Source organism: Kogia breviceps, chromosome 5 (assembly GCF_026419965.1).
Source record: "Kogia breviceps isolate mKogBre1 chromosome 5, mKogBre1 haplotype 1, whole genome shotgun sequence".
NCBI classification, from domain to species: Eukaryota; Metazoa; Chordata; class Mammalia; order Artiodactyla; family Physeteridae; genus Kogia; species Kogia breviceps.
Window position 1 is genome coordinate 30,477,366 of NC_081314.1, and position 25,670 is coordinate 30,503,035.

Here is a 25,670-nt window from a genome sequence, read left to right on the forward strand (position 1 = left end):
GGCTGTTTACAGCTGGGTGAGCTGAATCACCAGCTTCCTGCACAATTTGTCCTCAGTTGGCTTTCTTGATTTCCTTCTTTAGGCAGATATTCAAAACAAGGGGTCCAAAAGTGGAGGCTGCTTTCTGCACTGGTGCCCAGCAAAGTTCACACTTCCTGTGTTCACACGGGGTAATTCAGGGGCGGTGCAAGAGCGTGCGGGAGAAACGACCTCCCGTTCTAGAATCTACTTCACACGTGACAATTTGGAGCAACTACGAGTCAATGTCATGTGGTTCTGCCCCCCTGCCCTGCCCCTGCTTCCCCTCTACACTCCTGGAAGTCACAGCTTCAGGCAGGAAACAGTCCGGAGGCCCAGAAAACTGCTTGACAGTTTCCATTCATTTTCCTAAAATGCCAAGGGGGTTACTGACAAGCTAGCAGCCTCTCTCTCAGCAGGTCAGAGTCCCAGCACCGACATACTTACTTCCCGAGAGTGGCTCTCCACGCCCTTCCAGTGGGTTCCCATCCGGTCCATCCAGAGTCTCGCTCACCCCGCATGGAGGGGATTCTGTGCCAACCCCGGCTCCCGAGGGCGAGCTGGGCTGCTGGGCGGTGGGCGCCTCCCCTCTCGGGCCCTGGCCGGGCTCTGGGCTTCTGTCCATCCCCACCAGAGCGTCGGCAGCCCCCAGGTTCTCCGTAGCCACACACCTGCCAGGCTCCTCTGTCGCATCCCGGGCATCCGCTGGGGGGCTGCCACCTGCCGAGTGCCCAGGGCAGCGGTACTGAGGTATGACCCCGACGAATTTCAGGCCCTGACTCGCAGCCTCCTGGATCTGTGAGTCAAACAGAACGAAGGGAAACAAGTGAATGGTATGTTCTAGCAAAGGGGGAACGAAATACCTCAGGGAGCCCTTGGAGGATGTTTCTGTTTGAACGTGAAGTCTCTCGAGCTGGCAAAGGCTCCGTGTCTTCAAGGCAGCGCCCACACCCCAACCCTGGCCCAACTGGGGACAGAAAGTGTGGGGCTTATTTTTTTAAAAACTATGGAAAAATAATGCTTTTGGCTATGAAGGGCTGCGACAGCCTCTCTTTGAAACACTGTTAGACCCGATTAGCAACTGTTTTCTAAGAAGCTGGAAAAAGGTTCTAAAAGGATGAGCTGGAACAAAGAGTGGCTGAAAGAGGAAGTTCATTTTGGTAAGAGTTTCTTTTCTTGTTATTTTTTTTTTTTTCTGATGAATCACCTACTTCCTGCTCATCAGGCTACTATATAACTCAATACGTCTATATAACCATATACTAACTACCAGATGACATTTTATGACCCAAAGAGCTTCCTCTCTGAAACAATTGTTTTGGCAGAGAAGTGCAGAGGTGGGGAGAATCACCACCGTGCAAAAGCTGACGCACGCAGCCCCGCAAGAGGGGACATCTGAGGACGTCAGTCTACACCCAGCCCGCGGGCATCACCTTGGGCTGACCCATGACTCTCCATTCACCATCCAGTCCAGGTAACAGGTGGCACCTTCTCACCTCCTGAGCCTCAAGATGGGGGATGGATGGCCACACTGAGTTCTGTGCCCCGTGAACACTCCCCTCCCTAAAAAATACCCCAGGCAATTGAATGTAATAGTCATAAGTGGAAAACAAACTGAAAGTAATAGCCGAATAAAATCAAGCAAGAGCTGGCCAAAACTAGAAGATGGATTTTAGGGGACTTTCCGGGCAAGAATGCTCAAGTCACTTTACAAATAAATCAGGAGGTGGAGACCTCAGAGCTCTGTGAGTCTTAGTCACCAAACCCCAAGTGGATGACCTCAGAAAATCTCAAGGCTTCTTAGTGATCATCTCCTGTCATTTGAGAATTATTAAGAAATACCAGCATGGAGCTACTCTCTAAAGGAGAAGCAAGCCTTGGCAGCCCTCCTTGGATGACCCACCCTAACTTAAAGCAGAGGTCATTTTAGTTCAACACTGGCCATTCTAGAAAATGGCCTGGAGCAGCTATATGAATGTACAGCCCAGTCTTTCTATAAGGTCTAGCCTGTGCTAGATGTAATGATAACAACAGTATTAATTGCCATCTATCACGGACCTACTACGTGTCAAGCCCTACACTATGAGTTTTATATAAATTGTTTTGCTTAACCCTTGAATGACTCTGCATGGTATCATGATCCTCATTTCAGATGAGGCCCAGAGACATTAAAGTCATAAAGCAAGCTGTGGGTAGCCAGGTTCAAAGCCAGGTCTGGCTTGGGCCCAAGTTTATTCTCTTAAGTACAAGGTCAAGTGGATACATGTCAAAGCATCAAGTTCTTGGATATGTATGTGCCCACTCAAATGCCCATGGTTGGCTCAATTCATGCTTCAAAACTTTTAAAAAAACTTAAAGTCATCCTTTCCATCCTGAAAATTCATTTTTTACCCATTAATCTGTGATATCTATCTACTCTTAGAAATTGTTTTGGAAAGCTTCTAAAACAACACACAGGTCACAAAAGAAAAGACTGAGGAGATAATTATACCAAAGAGCCTTAGGTTGAGGGAAGGTAATGTGTACAAAGCATAGCTCTGAGCTTCCTGGCAGCACAAGCAAAAAGAGAAATGCAATGGATTTCACAGTCCCAAACGAAATAAGGAAAGACTCCTGGTCAAGAAGAGAGAAGCATAACGTGCTAGTAATTTGTCTGACATATAGGAGGTGATCAATAAGTATCTGTTGAATGAATGAATACATTACATAATGAGTGGATATGTGTCTCCTCTCCCAGAATGAGCTCCTAGTAGGTAGGGATGGAGACCAATTGATTTTTCAGCCCTATACTCCAATAAACATTTATTAAGTCCCTATACTGGCTCAAACCAACATCATGCTTAGGTTCTGGGGGATACAAAATAGGAGTCCTGACTCTCAAACGATTCAGCCAATTATTGTAAACAGACTTTAAAAATATTATACTAACATGGCACAATAATGCTTATATTATCATGTTATATTAAAAAATCAAGATTCTAAACTTTTTAGACACAGTATTATGACAGCTGTATAATATTTTATGTAATTTTTCAAAATTTATCTAATAAGCATGCATATTACCTTTATAATTGAAAAAAGTAAATAATCCAGAAATTTCTCATAGAGGGTGCTAAGCGCAATAATGGATATAAAGGTATAGAAAGGTATAGATTATTCCTGCCTTAAGGGGACACTGAGACGTTTCTCACAGAAGGTCAGGGCTGTAATAAATGAAATGGAGTAAGACTGCAATAGAACTGGAAGATGTGAGGGGTGTGGCAGAGCTGGAATGTGCATGCCTCACTGACAACATTCAAATTCAATTTTTTCCCCCAAATATTGTGCTAAACAAATCCTATTTGGGGACCCAATCTGCGGGAGGCCTCGAAGGATGAATAGGAGTTCACCAGATGGGTGAAAAAAAGGGACAGGGCAGTGCAGGTAAAGAGATGGACGGATCATCACGGGCAAAGGCTTGATGGTGTGCAACAGCCTGAGTATTGAAGAAATTTCTAGAAAGATTTCTGGAACATGACATGAGAAGCCAGGAGTGTGCAGAAATGAGGCTGGACTGGAAATCACAAGGGCCACACCATTGATGTCACAGAATACCAAGCCAACAAAGGCTCTGACTTCACCCCACAGCAACAGGTCCCTAACTTTCGCACTGTAGTAACTCTTGAGACAGAGGAGGTAAGGGCTGAGGGGCTGAGGGCAAAGCACAAGATTTATTTGAATGCTCATCTTTTATCTTAAACATTAATGAAAATGTGGTATCCTGCACCTAGTACTGCATAATATCAAAACTTTTAAAAAGATGCTCAAGTTAAATGGTAAAGATGCTCCCCGCTCCCCCATTGCAAACGTTCCAGGGAAAGTGTGTCTCAAGAATATGAAACACCTTCACACACAAATCTTTGTCTGCAGCTCTATTTACTTCCTTGGGGTGGATTCCTGGAAGTGCAATTAATGGGTCAAGGGATATCAGCTTTTCAAAGGCTTGGTACAGGCTGCCAAATTGTTTACCAGAAGGGGTGAGTAGTTTTTTTTAACTAGATGACCTGCATTTAGATTTTATAAAGATCAATATTTGGCTAGACCCTAGGCGCCCTGATGTCTTTGGTTTTCTACCTTATCCTAGAATGGGGACTTTCTTTTCTTTTTCGTAATGTCACTTGACTGTGTTTGTCAAACTGAATCCTGTTTGTTTCTCATTCACTCATGTATTCATTTGTTCATTCCTAACCTTCATTAAGCAAGTCTCACGCACATCAGAATGGTTGGCACTAGATGGTGTTCATCAGGGTTCATCCCTGGCCACCAGCTCTCCTCTCCCCAAACTCCCCATGGGAACCTCCTCTACTCACCTGGACTTAGCCACTAGTCATATGTTAATAATTCCCAAATTTGGACTCTCCAGTCCTGACTTTCCTCTGGGGCTCAGACCTACATGACCAATGATCACAACAGCTGATGGGTCTACTGTGGACCTTGTCCCTCAAACTGGAATAAAGCCATCTTCTTCAGTTCTTCCCTTTCTGTAACCCTGTGTAACCGCTCACCACATCCTGCCAGATTTATCCCACGATGTGTCTGGAATCCCTTCCCCATTCTCCAGACATCTCAGATCCCTTTACTTTCAAGGGGCTCATCAGCAGCTGGACACTACCATGACTTCAAGCTACACCAGGTCTTTAAGATCGTGGAATCAAATCCATACAGAAGATCAAATCCTGAATATCCAAGCCACTTTGGGTAAGGAATTCCCCACAGACTGTCACACACATGCCCAAAGAGTTTCTCTAACATCTGTGATTAGATCATAGCAAAGCCCAGATCTGACTCTGAGTGTCTTTTTTTTTTTTTTTTTTTTTTGCAGTACGCGGTCGTCTCGCTGTTGTGGTCTCTCCCTTGCGGAGCACAGGCTCCGGACACGCAGGCTCAACGGCCATGGCTCACGGGCCCAGCTGCTCTGCGGCACGTGGGATCCTCCCAGACCAGGGCACGAACCCATGACCCCTGCATCGGCAGGTGGACTCTCAACCACTGCGCCACCAGGGAAGCCCTGACTCTGAGTGTCTTAATGCAAACTGGTGCGCCTTCAGGACAGCACTCTTCCACATTACACAATCCAACCTGTGCCAAGATGCCCAGTCGGATATGAGTTTAAACTGAAATACACCCTCATCCACCTTTTTCTCATGTCTGCTGCATTTAAAAACCATCCCACCCCCAACACTTAGAGGAGTAACAATTGCTGGTTTAGGCATCAAAAATTAACGTTTTCAACTGACCCAAGACTTCATTCAACTGATCTATGATGAGTTAGAACAAATTCAATGGTAACTATATTTTCCCAACCTAAAACTAGAGATCATGATGTGAAAAAGATTTATTTTTTCTTTTTTAAAACTTTATTTCTATAAAGGCTCAATGCATTGGCAAATGATGTCATCTTTGGTTATATATTTCAAGAATCATTTTGATTGAAGATAACACCATGACGTTGGAATAGTCCCTGATACTCTAGGACGTCCTGTCTGTTACACTACTTTCAAAATGATTACATGCTGCTGCGTCTGAGTGCAAATACATATGGGACATGGGTTGAGTTTGGGAAAAATGAAAGACATAGGTAACACAGGAAAGGGAGCAGAAAAGGCTCTGCTGATGGGTCAGTAGGAACTGGACTACCCACAGGCCATATGAGATGGCACAGGTAAAGGGTTAGAGGGAGTCCAGGACAATTTGGTCTGAATCTAATGAAGAAGGTGTCATGGTTCATTTTATGTGTCAACCTGGATAAACTATGGTGACCAGTTGTCAACACTGGCCTAAAAATTGCCGTAAAAGTATTTTTAGATGTGATTAACATCTACAGTCCCTTGACTTTAAGTAAAGCAAATCACCCTCTATAGTGTGGGTGGGCCTCACCCAATCAGTTGAAGGCCATAAGAGCAAAAAGTGAGATCTTCCAAAGAAGAAGGAATTCTGCCTCCAGACAATCTGCCTGAGTTTTCAACCTTCAGACTCAAGGCTGCAACATCACTCTCACCCGAACCTCTAGCCTGCCAAATGGCCCTGCATATTTGGGACTGGCCAGCTCTCACAATCACATGAGCCAATTCCTTAAAATAAATCAATCTCAATTCCAGTCTCATGATATAGACAGACAGATAGACAGATAGATAACCCTATGAGTTGTTTCTCTGGAGAAATGTCATACAGGAGAAAAGCAGGTGAAGGGAGTGAGGGGAAGAAGACCGCACAGGGCAGGCTGCTAGAGGTCTCCAAATTCCAACCGGAGTGAGTGTGAAAGGAAGGCATGGCTAAGAGCTCCCAAAAGGCAGGGAGAGAAATGTGCTCCAAACAGGAACCAAGAAGGACTCAATCTGGTGTTGATTAAAGGTCCCAGGGAGAGGCTGAAGTGTACAAGAAGGTGGACAGCAGTCACCATTGCCCAGGTGAAAGAAATCTCCCCGCCATATTTTGAGGTGAAAGAATTAAATCTCTAACTGTTAGATTTAATTTCTATAAGTTATAAACAGTTTCTAACTTGAGGATGAACTTACTGGAATCCCTATAACTAATGAGCTAATTAGTGCCAGGAATCAGAAACTTACTGACCTCTTAAAAATATGGAGCTGTACTATCCAACATGGTAGCCACTAGCCAAGTGTGACTATTTAAACTTAAATTAATTCAAATAAAATTAAAAATTCAGTTCCTCAGTCACACCAGCCACATTTCAAGTATTCGATAGCCTCTGTGGCTGGTGACTACAGTATTGGATGCAAATATAGAACATTTGGTGCAAATATAGAACATTTTCATCATCACAGAAAGTTCTACTGGATAGACAGTGCTGTTGTGGGGCATAATAAACCATATGAAATACTGAGCAATAGAAACAGAGCTTTCAGTAATGACTGCAGATGCATATAATATAGGGTAAAGACCAAGACACACACACAAACATCCCAAATGGACCCTAGACCAGACCAACGCCCACTGTGACCCTCCTCATAACTCAAGGGCCACCATTTCATGACAGCTAACATTTTAAAGTCTTTGGGGATCCATGACATACATAGGGAACCTACAAACAGAGGCATGTACCATATGTCAAGAACAGGTGCAAAAATGCTGTTCTGGGTTGCACGGTTACACATGAGTCTTTACGGTGAATATTTTATCACACACACACAACCCTTCGCATCTTCTGATGCCTAAACTCTTGTACCAGCTTTCTGAAAACGGAGGTTCAAAAATAACACGGGTTTTAGCTCAAGTCTGAAGCTGCCTTTAGTTCTGACATGTTAACACTTTGCCTCAGGAATTGAAACTTTGACCAAGTGCTGCTGTGTGTTTAGCTCCATTATGAGGCCACAAGGAAATATCATGTAGACCTCTGGTGTTGTGGTTTTCTCTTTCAGTGACTGAGAGGTCTCAGAATGAGCCCTAGACGAGGAGTCTGAGACCTAAAGCTTTGGACTCAACCCTGCCATTCACTAGCTATGTTACTGGTCAACTCAGTTGATTTATCAGAGCCTCAGTTTCCTAATCTATAAAATGAGGATAATAATACCCATTTATTCATTCACTAACTACTTACTCAATATTTACTATGTGCTGGGCACTAGGTGCTGGGGAGGCAAATAGGCACTATCCCTGACCTCTTGAGTTCAATATGTGTTGATCTAACTCAAGGGGCAACTCAGAGACTCTGAAGAGTCCATGTGATCTCTCCTTCTCAACCTGCCTATGCTCAGTTTGAGGGACCACTGCTTGTCCCCTTAAGTCCCTGGCAAGGCTGAAGTTAAAGGAAGAGGTACTATTTTATCCTCCTCTGCTATTAGGAGTGATTTGGTGGGAAGCTTGGGAAATGATGGAAGAACTTGGAAAACTGTAAACTCCCTTAAAAGCAAAAGGAAGAGATGGGGTCCAACACTGGGGTAGGAGCAGAGAACAAATCCATCCTTTGGTGGTTCAGGGAAGGTATTCCTGACAAAAGGAGTTTTACTGGCCTTCCTTACCTGTGTTAACTGATTCGGTTCTTTCACTTAGATTGTGACTATAATTTCACTGTTCACTGAAAATGTAGCTCATGGGAAATCAGTAGAACTAAGAGGGGGTGTGATGTTAAGCTCCCTCAAAGATCTTCAACCAGTTTTTAAAGCCCCGTGAAACAACCCACCAGAAGATCTCAACCTAATGTCAAAAGTCTAAATCAGAGATGCAAAAGAGAGGTGAACAAGGAGAGACCTATCTGTGGGGAGCAATCCAATGGTGTCTCAAAGAGCAAGCACCAGCAGGGGCCAGATCAGGATCTTAGGAAGACCTGGGACCAGCATCTCCAGCACTGTCAGGAAACTTGCTCCAGGTTTTGTCCCTACTTTTCTTTATTTGTTAGCATCATTCTTCTTTTTCTTCCAGGACCAATTTTCTCCATGTGGCAGAAACTATGGCCATTCCCAACTTCTGAGTTTTTCTGCTCATAGCTTAGCCACTGGAAATAGAATGTCAAAACTTCCTGGCTACACACAAGTAAAAGATCTCAGGGAAGGGCTCTGATTGGCTCAGCTTAGGTCAGATGTCCACTTCTGGGCCAATCAGCTCTGGCCATTGTTAGGATAGCTCCTATGGAATTCACATAGCTGGACTGTGGGAACAAAGCAGCTTTCAGAAGAAAAGGAATTTCATGGCAGAAAAAATACATATTTAATATCTGTCATGTAGATACATCATCTGATGGGAAATAAAATGTGAAATTTGTTCAGTACCCACGTGTACTAACGTGAAGAAGAGAATATAAGGCAACCGATATTTAAGCTGAACAAACCTGAGCAAGTAAGGCCATACCGATCACAACAGTGTTGATAAGTTTTGGTCAGAGTGGAACCTGTGTCAGTGCTCTAGGTTATTTTGTCTGCAGAGATGCAGCATTCTTCTCCTTTTCTCGGGCTATCTTTATCTCCATCAGGTCTGCTCAAGATTCCTTTTCTCAGCTTTACTGAGGTAGAATTGAAGATTATTTCTTAGGAATATTTTCTGGAGTCAGTGTCCAACCCCCAAGCTTTCCCCTTCACAGAGAAGAGGCACCCAGATCAGGAGGGCACAACAGAGAGTCATATGCTGGGGCAGACGGGGGTCACCTCTGGCAGATTTGCATGATCCCTGCAAATCCCTAATCTCCCTCAATGCCTGCCCATCAACAGAACTTTGCATGGACATGCTCAGAACAGGATCTTGGAGCAAAAACAAAGACCCTGGCATCATCCAGGCAGGAAAACTGAGGGACCTTCAAGTCACAGGACTTCAGAAGGATCTGCATCTCCCACCAAGGCTACAAGATGCCCCCAGGCTTCCGCTAAGGCCAGTACACGTCCACAAAGAAAATGGAGAAATCGACCTCAAAAGCTTATGTCAGCAAAGCATTTAAAGAGACTTTCATCGGAGTCACAGGGGAAAGTCGAAGGATGTGCAACAGACTTCATGGTTTCTCAGTTCTGTGGCTGCTGAAATCCGTAGTTGGTAAAATAACCTGACCCACAGGTAGAATATGTGCATACAGAATGGTTTGAGGGAAAGAATCCAAGAAGGAACAAGGCTAGCAAAGGCAAAGAGGTAAGAAAGTGTCCTAAGTTATGCAGAGAAGGACAAACGTTCTGCACCAAAAATCCATAATCACAGTAGCTTCCATCTACTGAGAGCCGACCATGTGCCAAAAGCTGTTCTACGGGCTGGATGTGGATTAACGCATCTCATCCTTTTGTAACAATAACAGTAGATTTTCTTTTTTATCCCCATGTTACAGATCAGAAAACTGAGACACAAGAGAGGTTGCACAGCTTGCCCAAGGGCACACAGCTAGCAAACGGCAGGTAGGATTCAAACTTAGTCAGCCTGGCTTCAGAGTCCATATTGCCACCTGTTATATAGCGTGTATTTACTATAGGATGTCCTACACTCAAAGTTATACTGTGAAATACCAGGGCTTGATCTTGGAGAGTGTTGACTCTTTAGAGTCTGGACTTCTTTTCTGGAGGCAATGAGATGCCATCACGGTTTCTGGCAGCAGTGACATAATCAGCCCTTTCCCAAGCAAAATTAATCTTTCCACAGGATGTGGTATGGATGGGGGAGGACGGTAAAAGGACGGAGGCAAAGACAGTGGCTGGGGGCCCAGGAGTCACCCCAAGGCTCATGGGAGACGCCAGAAGAGCTTACACTTGCCATGGGGAAGGATGGGCGAGGTAGACGGGAGACCCAAAGTAGACACGGCAGTCCAGAACTAAAAGGTGATACACCACGAGACTCCGGTGTGTCGAACCATTGGTAAACTATTGTGCAAACTTTAAACAGTTTGACACTTTTGAAAGCAAAAGGTGAAGCTATTAACAATTAGTCTGTGACGACAGGCATGAGCTAGAACTGTCCAAGCTAAACCAGACACAGGGTCACTTCATTACATGCGACCAACAGTGAAGATCCAGAAAGCTGCTTTAAAAAAGTACCAAACACACGGGTGACAGCTCTCCTCACCCCTTCCTGTCCAGCATGGGACCCGCTTCCTCCACCAGCCATCCCTCCTGCCCTTACATCCTTGGCTTTCTCTGGCTGGCCCCTCCCACAAGGTCAAGTCCCTCCAGTCCACTCACGGTCACAAAAAGAACAGCTCAGTGTCTTCCATCTAGACCGCAGTGGACTCTGCTGTCCTGCAGTCCTTGCGCCTCTCTGCCAGCTCTCCTGTCCTGTCTTTCCCCATGGGGCCTACCCCAGGCCTCCTTCACCTCCTCCACCTTCGCCATTTTACTCTCCGAGTCCATTCCCATCTGAGGCCTCAGCATCTGCAGCTTCCCCTGTTTGGGATGCTGTTTCCCTCCCCTCCCCAAGACTGGTTTCTCCTTGTCACCAGGGTACCCTCTTCCCATATGGCCTTCACTGACATCCCAACCTAAAAAATGGTCACCTGGTCACTCTTCAGCACACCTCTTTGTTTAACTTTCATCGTATCACTTATTTCCACATTTTTTAACTATTGTCTGTCTTTCCCAGTTGAATGAGAGCTCCGTGAGGGCAGGAGTGTTGTTTGTTTTGTGCCCCCCCCACCCCCCGCTTTGTTCCCAGCATCTGAAACAGTTCCTGGTCCCTGGTAAGTACTCAGTAAATGTTTATGCAAGGAATGAATAGTCAGGAGATCAAATTTGCAGAATCTGAGGTTACTTCTACATGGAAACTTCTATGAGTCTACAGTTTCAGGAAATATCCATCTGGGGCCAATAATGTTTTACAAATACACTCATTTGAGATTGTGAAAATGTGCACATTGTTCGCTACTTGTATCATTTTTAACAGTGAAGAAAACTGAGGCTGCAGGTACCATGCTACATCTCCAAAAAGCAACACTTAAACCTATTGGCAGTCCTTGGGTTTCCAGTTCATCTCATAACAAACCAGGTCAACCTTCCCCTCAGGAGAAGGAAAATATGCAGAGACAAACAATTTGTTAATATCAGTACTTGTCATCACAGTGAAAAAAAGTCTCATAACTGGGCATTCCACTGGGCCTTCTTTCAAAAGGCACTGCCTAAGACACTGCATTTCCAGAAAAGAAAAAAAGAAAAGAAAAGAAAGAAAAGAAAAGAAAAGTAAAGAAAAGAAAAGAAAAGAAAAGAGGAGGGGAAGGGAGGGGAGGGGAGGGGAGGGAAGGGAAGGAAGGAATGTAAAAGAAAGGAAGGAATGTAAAAAGAAGAACCAGCTAGAATCTAGAATCCTGGAACTGCTGATGCCGACAGCCCCGATTTTATCCTTTGGTAATAGCACTGACCCTGGAATTATAAGCATGGGGGCAAAGAACCTCAAGGGCTTATTAAGACTCCTGGGAATGTTCTGGAAAACGTGTTTGAGAGTCTTCATGGAACTCAAATCTCAGCACCAGAGTTAAGTGACTGAGGCAAAAGAACCTGAGTTTAAAGAAATTTAACCAGGAGCAGATGTTTCCCTTCACACCACATTACTGCTTTAACATCCAGAATTCATGACTTTTTTTTTCCCCCACCACTGCCTGATTTACATAGGCCTCCAGAACATTAATGAAAGGCACTTTAACAAAATGTTGAGCTGGCGCTGTTGGACCAATGCTGTCTAGTTTTAACCCTTAGTTTAAAAAAACCCTTTTCTGTCCCCATGACTCCAGACCAGCAAAAATATAACAGTCCTAATGGCATTTGAAACCCTCACAGTAAACAGAGCAGTGAAACTAAGTACTTGGGGATGGTTTCCATTACAGTGTGCTAAAGAAATGAATGTTTTATTGTTCTTTTTGTAAATACCCTGGAGATCCCTGGGATGGTTTTTCTAGAAGATGAAAATGATCTGAGAGTTTCAGATCTCATGAAGATACGTGATCTCTTTGCGTAACAAACAGCGTGGTTGTTTTTGGGGGGAGAGGACTTTCCATTTACAACTGTTGAGAATTACACGTAAAGATGATTTCCAATGCCCAATAACCCTTATATTCAATACTCAACTCCTTATTTCCACTTCTTGCCTTCATTTTTATTTTTTTCTGTATTCCATATGAGCCCCAAATGGTCTCAAAGTTCTCCCCTAGTAAATGAACATATTCATGTCTGTGGCAGGTTGTATTTTCCAAAGATATCTCTCATCCCACATGACAGGCTGGAACCTTGTCAATCCCCCGACAAGAGGTGGAATCTATATGTGTCTCCTTGGACCAGTATGGCCCTTGACCAATGAGTAAAGTGAAAAGAAGACTATGCAACTTTTGAGGCCTGGTCATAAAATATCCACGAACTTCCACCTTGTTTTGGGGGAAGAACCCAGCCATATGTTTTGAGGAAGCCCAAGCAGTCTGCGGAGAGGCCTGTAGCCAGCAACTACTCGCCAGCGGTGTGGGTGCACCATCTTGAAAGTGGATTCCCCAGCCACTGACCAGAGGATACCATGTGGAACAAAGATTAGCTGCCTTGCCAAGTCCTGCCCAAGTTGCACATTTGTGAGCAAAATCAATGAATGGTGTCACTGTAAACCACTGTGTTTTGGGGTGGTTTGTTACACAGCAATAGACATTCTCTTAAAATACAGTAATCCTCACTAATTCATACCTATGGGAAGATACCAGACTGCAGTACTTTCTTTTTTTTTTTTTTTTTTTTTTTTGTGATACGCGGGCCTCTCACTGTTGTGGCCTCTCCCGTTGCGGAGCACAGGCTCCGGACGCGCAGGCTCAGCGGCCATGGCTCACGGGCCCAGCCGCTCCGCGGCATGTGGGATCCTCCCGGACCGGGGCACGAACCCGTGTCCCCTGCATCGGCAGGCGGACTCTCAACCACTGCGCCACCAGGGAAGCCCAGCAGTACTTTCTTAAAGTAAAATCCACAATCTTTATACAGGATGCTATTAGGAGCACTCTCAAACATGTGCAAATGTAAACAAGGATAACACGAACGCTTCCAAGGAGTGGGCCTCTAGGGACCTGCTTTAATAAAGAGGTAAGAGTAATTTGTAATTAGCCTCTCAGTTTGTGATGATGCATCTGAACTGGTGGCACAGGCGGGCCCCCGGAGGTAAGCACGGCCCCCGCAGCATGCCTTACATTATTAACTGGCTGAGCAAAACTGTAGGCGCATGGAGGCTCGGTTCTTGTTTATCACATGTTACAAACGCGCAGCACATGAATTAGTGATGATGTCTTACTATTTAGGAACACCACAGGGCGATGCCCACATTCCCAGGCACCATCAGACAAACCCTGTGCTTGAGGCTTTGGAAAAAAATCCATTTGTATTCTTAAGGTGTCATAAAGAGAATCTTCCCTTGCCCTCTGGGGAGTGTCTCAGAGATCAGAGTAGCAACAGCATCTCTCATTCAAAATGGGAAGTCTTTGAAATAAAGTTTCCACCCCAACTGAACGATGAAGAGTTCCATCAAAAGCTAAATTTATTGCTACCAAGAATATATTTAAACACTTTCTTTTAAAGTTTTTCCATCTCTTCAGGTATACTGCGCTCAATAACATCCTTATCACGCCACCAATAACATCCTTACTATCCCCACCAATAGCATCCCTATCACAGCCAACGATAACGTCCCTACTTAAAGGAAAGGTGGTAAGTGTGTACAATGGAACATTATTCAATCATGAAAAAGAAGATGATCCTGCCATTTGCAACAACATGGATGGACCTGGAAGGCATTGTGCTAAGTGAAGTAAGTCAGACAAAGAAAGGCAAATACTGGATGATATCACTCATATGTAGAATCTAAAAATGTCAGACTCAAAGAAATGTAGAGTAGAATGGTGGTTACCAGGAGCTAGTGGGGTAGGGGAAATGGGGACACGTTGGTCAAAGGGTACGAACTTCCAGTTATAAGATGAATACCTTCTGAGGATGTAAGGGACACCATGATGACTGTAGTTAACAATACTGTATGTGTTGTGTAATTGAAATTTGCTAAGGGAGTAGATGTTAATATTTTCAGCACACATGGGAAATGGTAACTTTGGATTAACGTGGTAGTCATTTAACAATATCTCAAATCATCACGTTGTACACCTTAAACTTACGCAATGTTATTTGTCAATTATATCTCAATAAAGCTGGAAAAAAGCAAGCTCTCTACTACCCCACCAATAACATCCCTGCTATCCCAAACAATAACATCCCTACTAGCCATCCTCCATAGCGACATTTTCAGTACCTAGGAATGCTGCTACGAGGCTAACAGAATGGAGACATAGACTGGGAAGTAATTAATTAGATGGGAAACCTTGGTTTAGCCTATTTTCTCTTATTGCTTAGGCTAGGTTTATAATAGTTATTAGAATATGTGGGCCATTTGTCCAAACATACTTCTACAGATTACAGCACCACTCACAAAATGGTCTTCTATCTTATTTTTCAGTCTTTTAAACACTTAAGAAGTCATAAGTGAATCATTTAGATTTTCCTTACAACAGATTTTTTTTCCCATTGGAGAGTTAAAAGGCAATATTTACTTTTAGCTTTAAAAAAAGAAAATAATGGCTCTTGTACTGAATGGGGAAGACAAAAATCATTGTCAGTCAACAAACGTTGGTTTACTAGATGAAGAGCACAGGGGGATACTAAGATGTGCCCAGCAAGATTCACAAAATGAGGGCATGTGGCACTGAAATTCAGCACACCACCATTAAAAACCAGAATTAATCAATAAATCTTTTTTGATAATGAGGGAGAAATAATTTAAAAGTCAGGTTGACCACACAATCACAGAATATTCAAGATGACTGATGTGCAAAAACTCATTTGACAGATAAGAGAACCAAGAATTTGAGAAAATGATGTGTCCCTCCTAAATGCCGGCCCATGATTCGCTAAGCAGTAGGTTTCCTTTAGTGGAATCAGGAGACAATTCTGGAACTGGGCTTTTAAAGTTCCAGATTTCTCCTGGAAGTGGCCAGTTGGTTTCAGGAATTGAGTACTTGGTATGCAGCCCCTCCCTACCCCCTCCCCAAGCCACCCTCAACACTGCTGACTGGTCCCAATGGGATCCGGCTCTTTGAACGGGAATTCTCCCAAAAGCAGAAGAGGGGAAAACCTTACATGGGTTGTAACCCTGTCACATCGGCTCTCAAAACCCTCCGAAAAGATTCCATGTAATCTCCAGCAATAAAATTGAAACCTTCCAGTTTGGGGGAAAGAGCCACCCGCCAGGATAAACTCAGCGTCTCAGACGAGACGCTCCATCCTCCACATGCCAAGAGGTTAGGCCAAATTCCCACACTCGTTATCTGTGCTGGATCCCAGACAAATCGGCAGACAGGAGGTCTCACTGAGCAGGGATGCTCAGCACCTCCAAACAATCCAGATGGGAAAGTTCAACCGGGCTGTAAACCCGCCAGCTACCACATGTGTTCACTGACAGCACATAATTAGCACTCACAACATGTTCCCCTCCCATAAAAGATATATAGTTTTTGCATGCCATCCATGCCACTTTGGAAACTTCCCTGGTGAGAACAGCAAATTCCGTATTTGTAAACACGTCTGGTGGGAAGGGGAACCGGGTGACATTATAACCCTCCCAAGTGACTTCCAGGGAGGGCTGACTCAGCAAATTTCGACCCCCCCCCCCCCCCCAAGCACAGACAAAAGCGACCGCAAGTGGCGGGAAGGAGAGAACACGTGAGTGTCCGTCACCTTGGTGTCCCCTGCCTCACCTCCAAAAGCCTCTGTCCCTATACAGTTCTGACACCTTTCAAGCCTCGGGAATCCACGGGGTCTCGCTCGGTCATTCCATAAATATTCATTGCGCATCTACTATATCACTGGTCCCCAACCTTTCTGGCACCAGGGGACGGTTTCGTGGCGGGGGCGGGGGCAGGGATGGGGAGCCATGGAATCACTAGGGTGGGGAGGGGCAGCGGCTAAGGTGCTTTTTTTTTTTTTTTTTTTTTTTATGGCACCACTGGCTTTCGGGATCTTAGTTCCCTGACCAGGGATCGAACCCGGGCTCCGGCAGTGAAAGCACTGAGTCCTAACCACTGGACCGCCAGGGAATTCTCTAAGGTGCTCTTTAAACAGATACACACTGCTATATATAAAATAGATAACCAACAAGGACCTACTGTATAGCACAAGGAACTATACTCAACATCTTATAATAACCTATATGGGAAAAGAATCTGAAAAAGAATATATATATATATATATCTACATATATATATAACCGAATCACTTTGTTGTACACCTGAAACTAGCACAATACTGTACATCAATTATACTTCAATAATAAATAAATAAAAAGATGGGCAGGGTGCTGAGAAAGCAAACTCGAGTGAAGATTTGAAGGAAGGGAGGGAGTAGCCACGCAGGTATCTCGGGGGGAAGAAGGTTCACAAAAGTGATGTCGCCTGCCAAGAGTTAGACTGAATTCGATTCACAGTGAGCTGAAGGGGAAATACACAGTCCATACATAATCCCACGCTGCATCTCCAGGATGTAACCTGGATGTCCCCTGGGTTTTACCCCCCAAATATTATTTCTCAGGAAAGAGGGAATTAGTTCACATATTTACAGACTTTTACAAAGTCTCTCACAAGACAAGGACTCTCTGTCACTTTATTTTGAACAACAAATACTGACTGGGGAAAGTACCCTAGTCAAAGCTGATTTGGGACGTTTACTGAAGTCATCTGATCGATTTGATTTTTTAAAAGGAGGTAAGTACATTCAACAAAAGTTTAAAATAATTCCTATAGCATGAAACAAAATTTGGGGGGAGCTGTAGTAAGCATGCGTCTTAAAGATCGCTTTTCAAAACAATGCAAGGAATTCTATACACGAATGCAAATGAGCTACTGGGACATGCATGAATCTCACAGACAGAGTGTTGAGCAAAAGACGCCATTTATGGGCTTCCCTGGTGGCGCAGTGGTTAAGAATCCGCCTGCCAATGCAGGGGACACGGGTCCCATCCCTGGTCCGGGAAGTTCCCACATGCCGCGGAGCAACTAAGCCCATGCGCCACAACTACCGAACCTGTGCTCTAGAGCCCGTGAGCCACAGCTACTGAGCCTGTGCGCCTAGAGCCCGTGCTCTGCAACAAGAGAAGCCACCGCAGTGAGAAGCCCACGCACCGCAACGAAGAGTAGCCCCCGCTCCCCACAACTAGAGAAAGACCGCAGGCAGCAAAGAAGACCCAATGCAGCCAAAAATAAATAAATAAAATAAATAATTTTTTTTAAAAAGACGTCATTTATAAATATTACACTTATATGAAGTTCAAAACCCGGCTAAGCTAACCTTTGGTGTTAGAAACTAGACAGAGGCTACCTTTGGGGAGGAGAAGGAGGGGGGGTGATGGGAGTGGCCATTGGAGGTTCCCTGAGCTGTTCTGTTTCTTGACCTGGGTGCTGGTTACCCAGGTGAGTACATTTTGTGCAAACTCACTGAGAGGTACACTTATGATTTATGCACGCTTCTGTATTTATGTTATTTTTAATAAAGACACTTTTAAAAGAGCTATGCAGAGTAAGTGGTTGCATTATGGTGATTTCTCATTCACGTATGAGCTGGATAAGAAAAAACAACTATCCTAATGTTAAATGAATGGGCACTTAGGACTTAGGATAGAGTTTCCAGTGATAGCATCATTCATGAATTTTAAAAGTGCCGAATTCCACACAATTTGGATGAAAGTAAACACGATGAGCTTGAAACCTGTATCAGAAGCTCCCGGAAGTCCCTCTGGTGATGACAGAGACACTGAGGGCAAAGACGCATGAAAAGGGTTGGAACAAAATTGTTTCACGAAATGTAAACATGGGGCAGGGAAAGCACTCTTTCCAAATTTATGTGTTGTTAGATAATTTTAAATGTGCATGAAGAACTAAATTAATAATTAATATTCTAAAAGGAAATGTATTTCAAATATATTCCTCAAAGGTTATACAGTAAAGTTGACCCCAACGTATTTTTTGGATCTTTCCATGAGGGAAAATTTCTTTCAGTTGTCTAATAAACGCTTCTTCTTGTGGCTGACAAGACTCATAATCACAAATATTTTCTGTCAATTTAGAAAACACAGAGAACTGAAAATTGTTTAAATAAATGAATCCTACAGAACTATGCTGTCTGTCCCAGACAGTGGCGACCAGCCACAGATGGCCATCAAGCATGGGCAATGTGGGTGGTGCGACTAAGGAAGGAGCTGAATTCTTAATTGTATTGAATTTTAATGAATTTAAACTAAATTTAAAAACCGAAGCTGCATAAACTATTTTCCTGTTAAACACAACTTTATTTTGTAGGCCACTTCACTTTACTGAAAACTTAGCATCCAAATGGAGATGTGATACAAGTATAAAATATATACCGCATTTCCAAGATTTTGTTGGTAAAAAAAAAAAAATCTCATTACACATTGAAAACATAATATTTTGGATCCATTAGGTTAAACGAAATATATTACTAAAATTAATTTCACCTTTGTTTTCATTTTTTTAACAGGGCTACTAGAGAATTTGAAATGACACAGGGGCTCAAATTATATTTTTATTGGACAGCACAACTAAGGAATAAAATGCCACTTTTTAAAAGATTTTATTGAAGCATAGTTGATTTACAATGTTGTGTTAATTTCTGCTGTATAGCAGAGTGATTCCGTTATATATACATTCTTTTTATGTTCTTTTCCATTATGGTTTATCACAGGATATTGAACATAGTTTCCTATGCTCTACAGTAGGACCTTGTTGTTTATCCATTCTCTATATAATAGTTTGAAAACGCCACTTTTGATTAGGGGCCAAAGGGAAGAGATAAAAGAATGAGAATCAAAGCTGGAAAAGCCAATATATTTGAAGATCTGATTAACAACTATCGTAGAAGAAGTCCAGGGCCGGGGTGGGGGAATGGGGAAAAGTAGAAAAGGGGAGCAAAAGTCCAAGAGACCGAGGTCAGATAAGCTGGAACTGACCCAGACAGCAGAGCAAACGCTATCGACGATTCCACAGCTGTCACCAGACCCAAGGACCTAGTACTGGCTGACGATGTGTTAGGAGATTGCTACGTCTGTTATTAAAGGAGTAGAGGGATGACAGAGGCACCAAGCACATATCTTTCTGGGGTGACAAAAGAGAGGAGGGAGTTTTAATTGCCCTGCTTCAAATCGCCCTCAATTGGAGGTCTGGGTGAGGATTAAGAAACACAGTTACCCCAAGAGTTTGGACCGAAAGACTTATTTGAGTGGAACCACGAAAATACAGTCAAGTACTCCACTCATGTGGCCTTATGGCAATTCTGTGTGGTGGGGAGACAATCAGTATTAGGGATCCACTCTAAAAAGGGAGAAGACGGCCCCTGCCACCTGCTGACCACCTGTGACTGTCCAGGATTTGTAAGTGTTCCATGAGTTCCTCGTTGACTTGGTGCATTTTCCCCAGTATGCTCCACGATATAAACAGGTGTTTGGGGAGGAGAAGAGACAAGGGGAAAGTTCTTAAATGACCTTTGAGAAACGCTGAGTTAAGCTAAGTAAGCAGGTTTCTTACTGCAGACCTTGTCAGAGCCTTGACTCTTCTAAGGAGCATCATGACCGTCAAGAGGGCTTGCACCCTGCTTGCTTCCCAAACATTCTGGACTGCAGAACCTATTTTATTTATTTATTTATTTATTTATTTATTTATTTATTTATGGCTGCGTTGGGTCTTCGTTGCTACACACATGCTTTCTCTAGTTGTGGTGAGCAGCGGCTACTCTTTGTTGCAGTGCACGGGCTTCTCATTGCAGTGGCTTCTCGTTGCAGAGAGAGCATGGGCTCTAGGCGCACGGGCTTCAGTAGTTGTGGCACGTAGGCTCAAGAGTTGTGGCTCGCGGGCTCTAGAGCACAGGCTTAGTAGCTGTGGCGCACAGGCTTCGTTGCTCCACGGCACATTGGACCTTCCCAGACCAGGGATTTAACCTGTGTCCCCTGCATTGGCAGGCGGATTCTTAACCAAGTCCTCAGAACCTCTTTTTCCAAGGAACATTGCAGGAAGAGCATACATCAAGATGCGCTGGCTTAGCAGGAAGTCACTTAGATCTTCAGCCCTTTTGGCTTTACCCTCAGCCCAAAAGGAGCACAACTGTCTGCTGTAAGCACAGTTCAGAGGCAACAGGAGCCAGAACCTGCTGGTTATCCCACCTCGTCCGTCGCAGACTCCCTCTGGGGCCTATTTCAGCAGCTATGGAAGCCAAGTACATCTCAGGTGCCCCCAGGCTGCAGTGCTGTCCTGGAGAAGCAGACATCTGTCCCTCACCTACAGGAGCTCCCAGGCTGGCCTACAGCCCACCCGAACACCTGGCCTCAGGTGAAGTCACGTGAGCCCTGGCACCTCCAACCTCCCATCAACAAGTGGGGATGGAGGAGAGAGTAGCCTTCTGAAGGTGCCAAGAGCAACCCAGGAGGCGTCCTGAGACGACAGCCTGATGCCCAGGCCTAATTTCTCTCTAAAACAAAGTGTTCTTGGGCACAGACCTGCCACCTCACTCCGGTTTACTTTCTGTTTCCCCTCCAGTGTTTTGTCTTCTCCACCAGCCTCCAGAAGAGTTTCTGATTCCTTGGATTTGGGGCAATTTCTCTGCAGAGACCACAGAGGAAGGCAGGCTGCCCACAGACTCAGCAACAGGCCACTCTGTTCTGTGCGCATCTAAATGCCACTTTTAGAAATCCCAAGTTGATTTTTCCCCTGAGTTAATTACAAGTTCTGTTATTTTATTTTATGTAACATGTGCTCCAAATGCTAAAAATTACATAAAATAGCAGTGCTTTACATGGTCAAGTTCTAATTCTCAAGTCAGATATTAAAATTCAGTTGCTTAATGAAAAATTACATTAAGGAGAACAATGAAGGTAATTCAGCAAGCCCATGGAAAGAAAGAAAGAACATCGTAAATTTAAAAGTAAAACAAACAAACAAAACAACAGCCTCAGAACCATCCTGGGAATAACACAGGAACACACGTGAGTTCTACAGGGTATAGGGCAGTGGTTTTTAATGATAACCCAAAGACTTTTTGGATCAGGCCTTGTAAAGTATGTACCGGGACGGGAGGGGCCACAGCAATAGCTTCCATGGAGATCACCAATGACCTCATGGCCATCCCACCAATGGCTATTTCTGATTTTTAGTCTTAGAAGCACCGACTGTGTTGACAAGCCCTCCCCTGCCGAAGCATCCTCAGCCTCCATCACCCGCCCTCCCCGAGTTTCCTCTGGACCTCTCTAGCCACTCACTTTCTGCCTCTTTTCTCTGCCCAGCAGTGAACGCTGGAATTCCTCCGGGTTCCGACGGAGGTCCTCTTCCTTTACACCCTCCCTTCCTTCCTTCCTTCCTGGTATCTCCAGCCCAGACCACTGGCCTGAGCTCCTGGACCACAGAAATGATGGCCTGTCCCACAGGCTTTCTTATCTCAGCAGAGGCCTCTATTCCTTCAGCTGCATATGCCAAACCAGCCTGGTCCCTCCCTCCCTATCATGCCGTTATTCGATCCGTAAACAGCCCTGGTGATACCCCTGGCTCTGCAGTCCTTAAATCCAACCACATCTCCACCATGATGCTGTTCTGACTGTAAGCTAAGCTACAACCTAACCATCTACAAAGAGACACTCTAACAGGATCCTAACCGCATCCACCCCTGCCCCCCGTCCAGTCTCTACCAGGCAGCTGTTCTGATCTTTCCAAAATGTAAATCTGGTATCATTGTCTAGCTCCTCCTAAAAGCCGCTCCCCCAGTGGCTTTCCACTGCATTTGGGAGAAAAAACCAAATCCTGCGGCTGGCCTGTGGGCCCTGCACACGTGAGTCCTGACTCTCCAGCCTCACCCTCCAATCTCTGCAGTCAAGTCAAAACGGCCTCCGTCCCATTCCTCTGACCAAACATGTCCCTCCCCAACTCCTGGCCTTTTTCCAAGTCCTTCCGGTCCCCACTACCTCCACTCTCTCTCACCTGTTTACCCCTCAGATCTCAGTGCAAACTCCAGTTCTTAGTGGACCACCCTCTCCTCCCATCGTCTGCCTGGGTCAGGGCCCCTCAACATGCTCTACTCCAGAGCACATACTCTTTGTGATGAGACCTCCACCCTGTGACTACCTGCTCTCAGCTGGGCTGTAAGCCTCCTGTGACCAGGGATGGCACCTGGACTGGCTAAGGCCTCCCCAGATAACACCTCAAAGGTCTGGTCACAGAAACATGGGTGAACCCTGGCCACCGGTACTGGGTCTTGGGTTCACGCACAGGGCCAAAAATGAAGCGTAAGAGTTTGTCTCGTTTTGGGCGGAGAGATCAAGACAAGCACGCAACGCCCTCCCTCCCCTCAGGATGAAATTAACTTCAGCGAACCTCCCAGGACAGAACAGGGAGCTCACAGCCCAGTGAAAAGAGTAGAAAAGGAACTTTATAAGCAAACAGGCCTCCAGGCAGCAGCTCCTGCATTGTCCCCTCCACTGTGAGCATCTAAGCCTGTGAGGCCCTCCTGCCTCCTTCCTCAGCCTCAAGGGACAGTGTCCCATCCCACGTGTGCAGATCACCCCACCCTGGACCTGCCTCTGCTTTTTATCACCTCTAACTTCCCTGGACCTGCCTCTGCTTTTTATCACCTCTAACTTCCTTTAACTTTTCCTTCTCTATCAGTACCTTTCAGCTTTTAAAGATGCTCAATTCTCCTATTCAAAACAAACTAACAAGAATTCCTTCAACCTGCACCCTGTCTTAGCCTCTATCTATACTTACATATTCTTAAACCCAGAATGTGAGGGGTCTCTGCCTGCCCCATGCCTTAAAAATTGCTCTTGTGCATGGACTTGAGGATATGGGGAGGGGGAAGGGTAAGCTGGGACGAAGTGAGAGAGTGGCAGGGACATATATACGCTATCAAATGTAAATTAGATAGCTAGTGGGAAGCTGCCGCACAGCACAGGGAGATCACCTCTGTGCTTTGTGACCACCTAGAGGGGTGGGATAGGGAGGGTGGGAGAGAGGGTGACGCAAGAGGGAAGAGATATGGGAACATATGTATATGTATAACTGATTCACTTCGTTGTAAAGGAAAAACTAACACACTATTGTAAAACAGTTACACTCCAATAAAGATGTTTAAAAAAAAAATTGCTCTCGTGAGATTTATCAGTGGCCTCCAGTGGTCAAACCCAGTGGGTGACCTCCCACCCCCAGTGGGTTCCAACTTGACCTCTTCCCTGATGTTATGGTATTCCCTGGTCTCTTCCTACAGATTCTGGAACATCACGCTCTTCCCTTTCTCCCCCTGCTTCCTTTAAAAGCCATTTCTTTTTCTCCTTCTCTGGATCCTCCCCAGAGCTCTCTCCTCTCTCCCTCTGCAGGAAGGAGTGAGCTCTCCCATCATGAGTTCATGCTGTCCACGTCTCTCCCATCTTAGCCAGGGGCTACTCAAAATGTGGTCCTCGGCCCACTGCTGGTCCACCAACTTTCTGTTACCAGTTTGTGACAAGATAGGTACACAAAGCAAGAGAAAGCATTTATATACTTTTCTAGCTCTTCAACGCTGCCGCCACGTTTCACTGTGTTTTACAAAAGCATCCCTCCTTAATGAACTGGAAAAGAACAAAACAAACAAAACCTGGTCCTTCACCACAGAGAATCTGAGAATAAGAGCATCTGGTCTAGATCTTGCAGTTCTTTGATGGATCTATCTGCTTACATTGAGAAACCAAGACTTCCCAATAAGAAAATAAAAAACATTATCCACTTCTCTTAAACAAAGCCAACCAACGAGCCAGCCAAGCAACAGAAGACCCTAGGATCCTGGGTCTGTATTTTCCACGAGGCAGCAATGGGCTGAGGCTATGTGGTGCCTGCCCCCTTGAGATGGGCATGTGCCCCCCCAGACAACCCCCTGAATCACTTCCCCACCGTCTCACCTGCCCCTCAACTACGTCCCCATTCCCCGCCTCCTCCCAAGCTCCAGTGTAACCATACCTGCCTTCTGGAATGTTTCCCAGAGGGTCCCACTGGCCCCTCGGTTCCAAACATGCCCATCACCAGCCTCGTTACCTCTCGCCCCCAAACGGCCCCTCGGGCTGTGTGTTCCTCCTCATCCTTGCAAATGACCCCGTCTGACACTTCAGTCCCCTGAGTGTCATGTTAGGCTCCCCTCCCTCCTCTGTGACACAAAGTCTTAGTGATTCTTCCTCTGCATTTCTCTTTTAATTTGTTCAATCACTCGACAAATATGTATTAAGTTCTGGAGACACAACAGGGAACAGGACACCCCACCCCCTGGCAGTGCCTCAGCCCCTTCTCTGTGCAGCCCTAGCCCCGGGCCACTTCCCTCCACGCCGAGGGTACCCTCACGGCTAGAACCACACTCCACTTTCCCTTAACCTCTCCCCCAGCCCTACCAGGGCAGCCTTTTAAAAAAATGTCACGATTCCCCTGGTTTGAGAGTAGATGAGGGTGCAGTGAGGAAAGGGAAGCCTTTTGAATATAATGTCCCTTTCACTCTGAGTCGGCATCTCGCACTAATTAAAATTAGACCCTGCACAGTACTTGTAGAAATGAAGCCCCGAACGCTCAACAATTAGCCAGAATAAACGATGAGTCACTTAGATACCACAGGCAAAGTTTCAGAATCCTGGGGATTTGAGATATTCTGTTTCATTAAAAAGAGCCATTGGGCTTCCCTGGTGGCGCAGTGGTTGAGAATCCGCCTGCCAATGCAGGGGACACGGGTTCGTGCCCCGGTCCGGGAAGATCCCGCATGCCGCGGAGCAGCTGGGCCCGTGAGCCATGGCTGCTGAGCCGGTGCGTCCGGAGCCTGTGCTCCGCAAAAAAAAAAAAAAAAAAAAAAAGAGCCATTGAGATTTGAAATACCTGTCGGGTTCTCTTCTTTAGGACAAGATGTAAGCAGCACCGTTTGGTTTTCTGAAGGGCAATGCCTGTAGTTTAATCCAGGCCACTGAGTTTCTGAGCTTTCCCACACAGAACCTCCCAGGGGTCTACCTTGCTTCCCCTCAGTGTCTTCCTTCCAAAGGCTCCGTGGTCCAGTGAAAACCGAAACCTAGTTCTAAGTAGGCCCTTCAGGTCCATCATAAAAGGAGTTAATCTGAGAAAGTGAGAGCCCAGACAATGGCAGGGGGTGTGG

General features: G+C 45.2%; 1 protein-coding gene across 2 annotated transcripts in view; it reads right to left on the reverse strand.

The window, feature by feature from the left end:
- RFTN1 (raftlin, lipid raft linker 1) overlaps positions 1-25,670 on the reverse strand; it is a 205,274-nt gene that overhangs the window by 63,879 nt on the left and 115,725 nt on the right. For both annotated transcript variants that reach the window (XM_059065039.2, XM_059065038.2), the window contains exon 5: positions 466-814. In XM_059065039.2, coding sequence (XP_058921022.1) covers positions 466-814 — 349 coding nt within the window. The remainder of the gene's footprint in view (positions 1-465; positions 815-25,670) is intronic.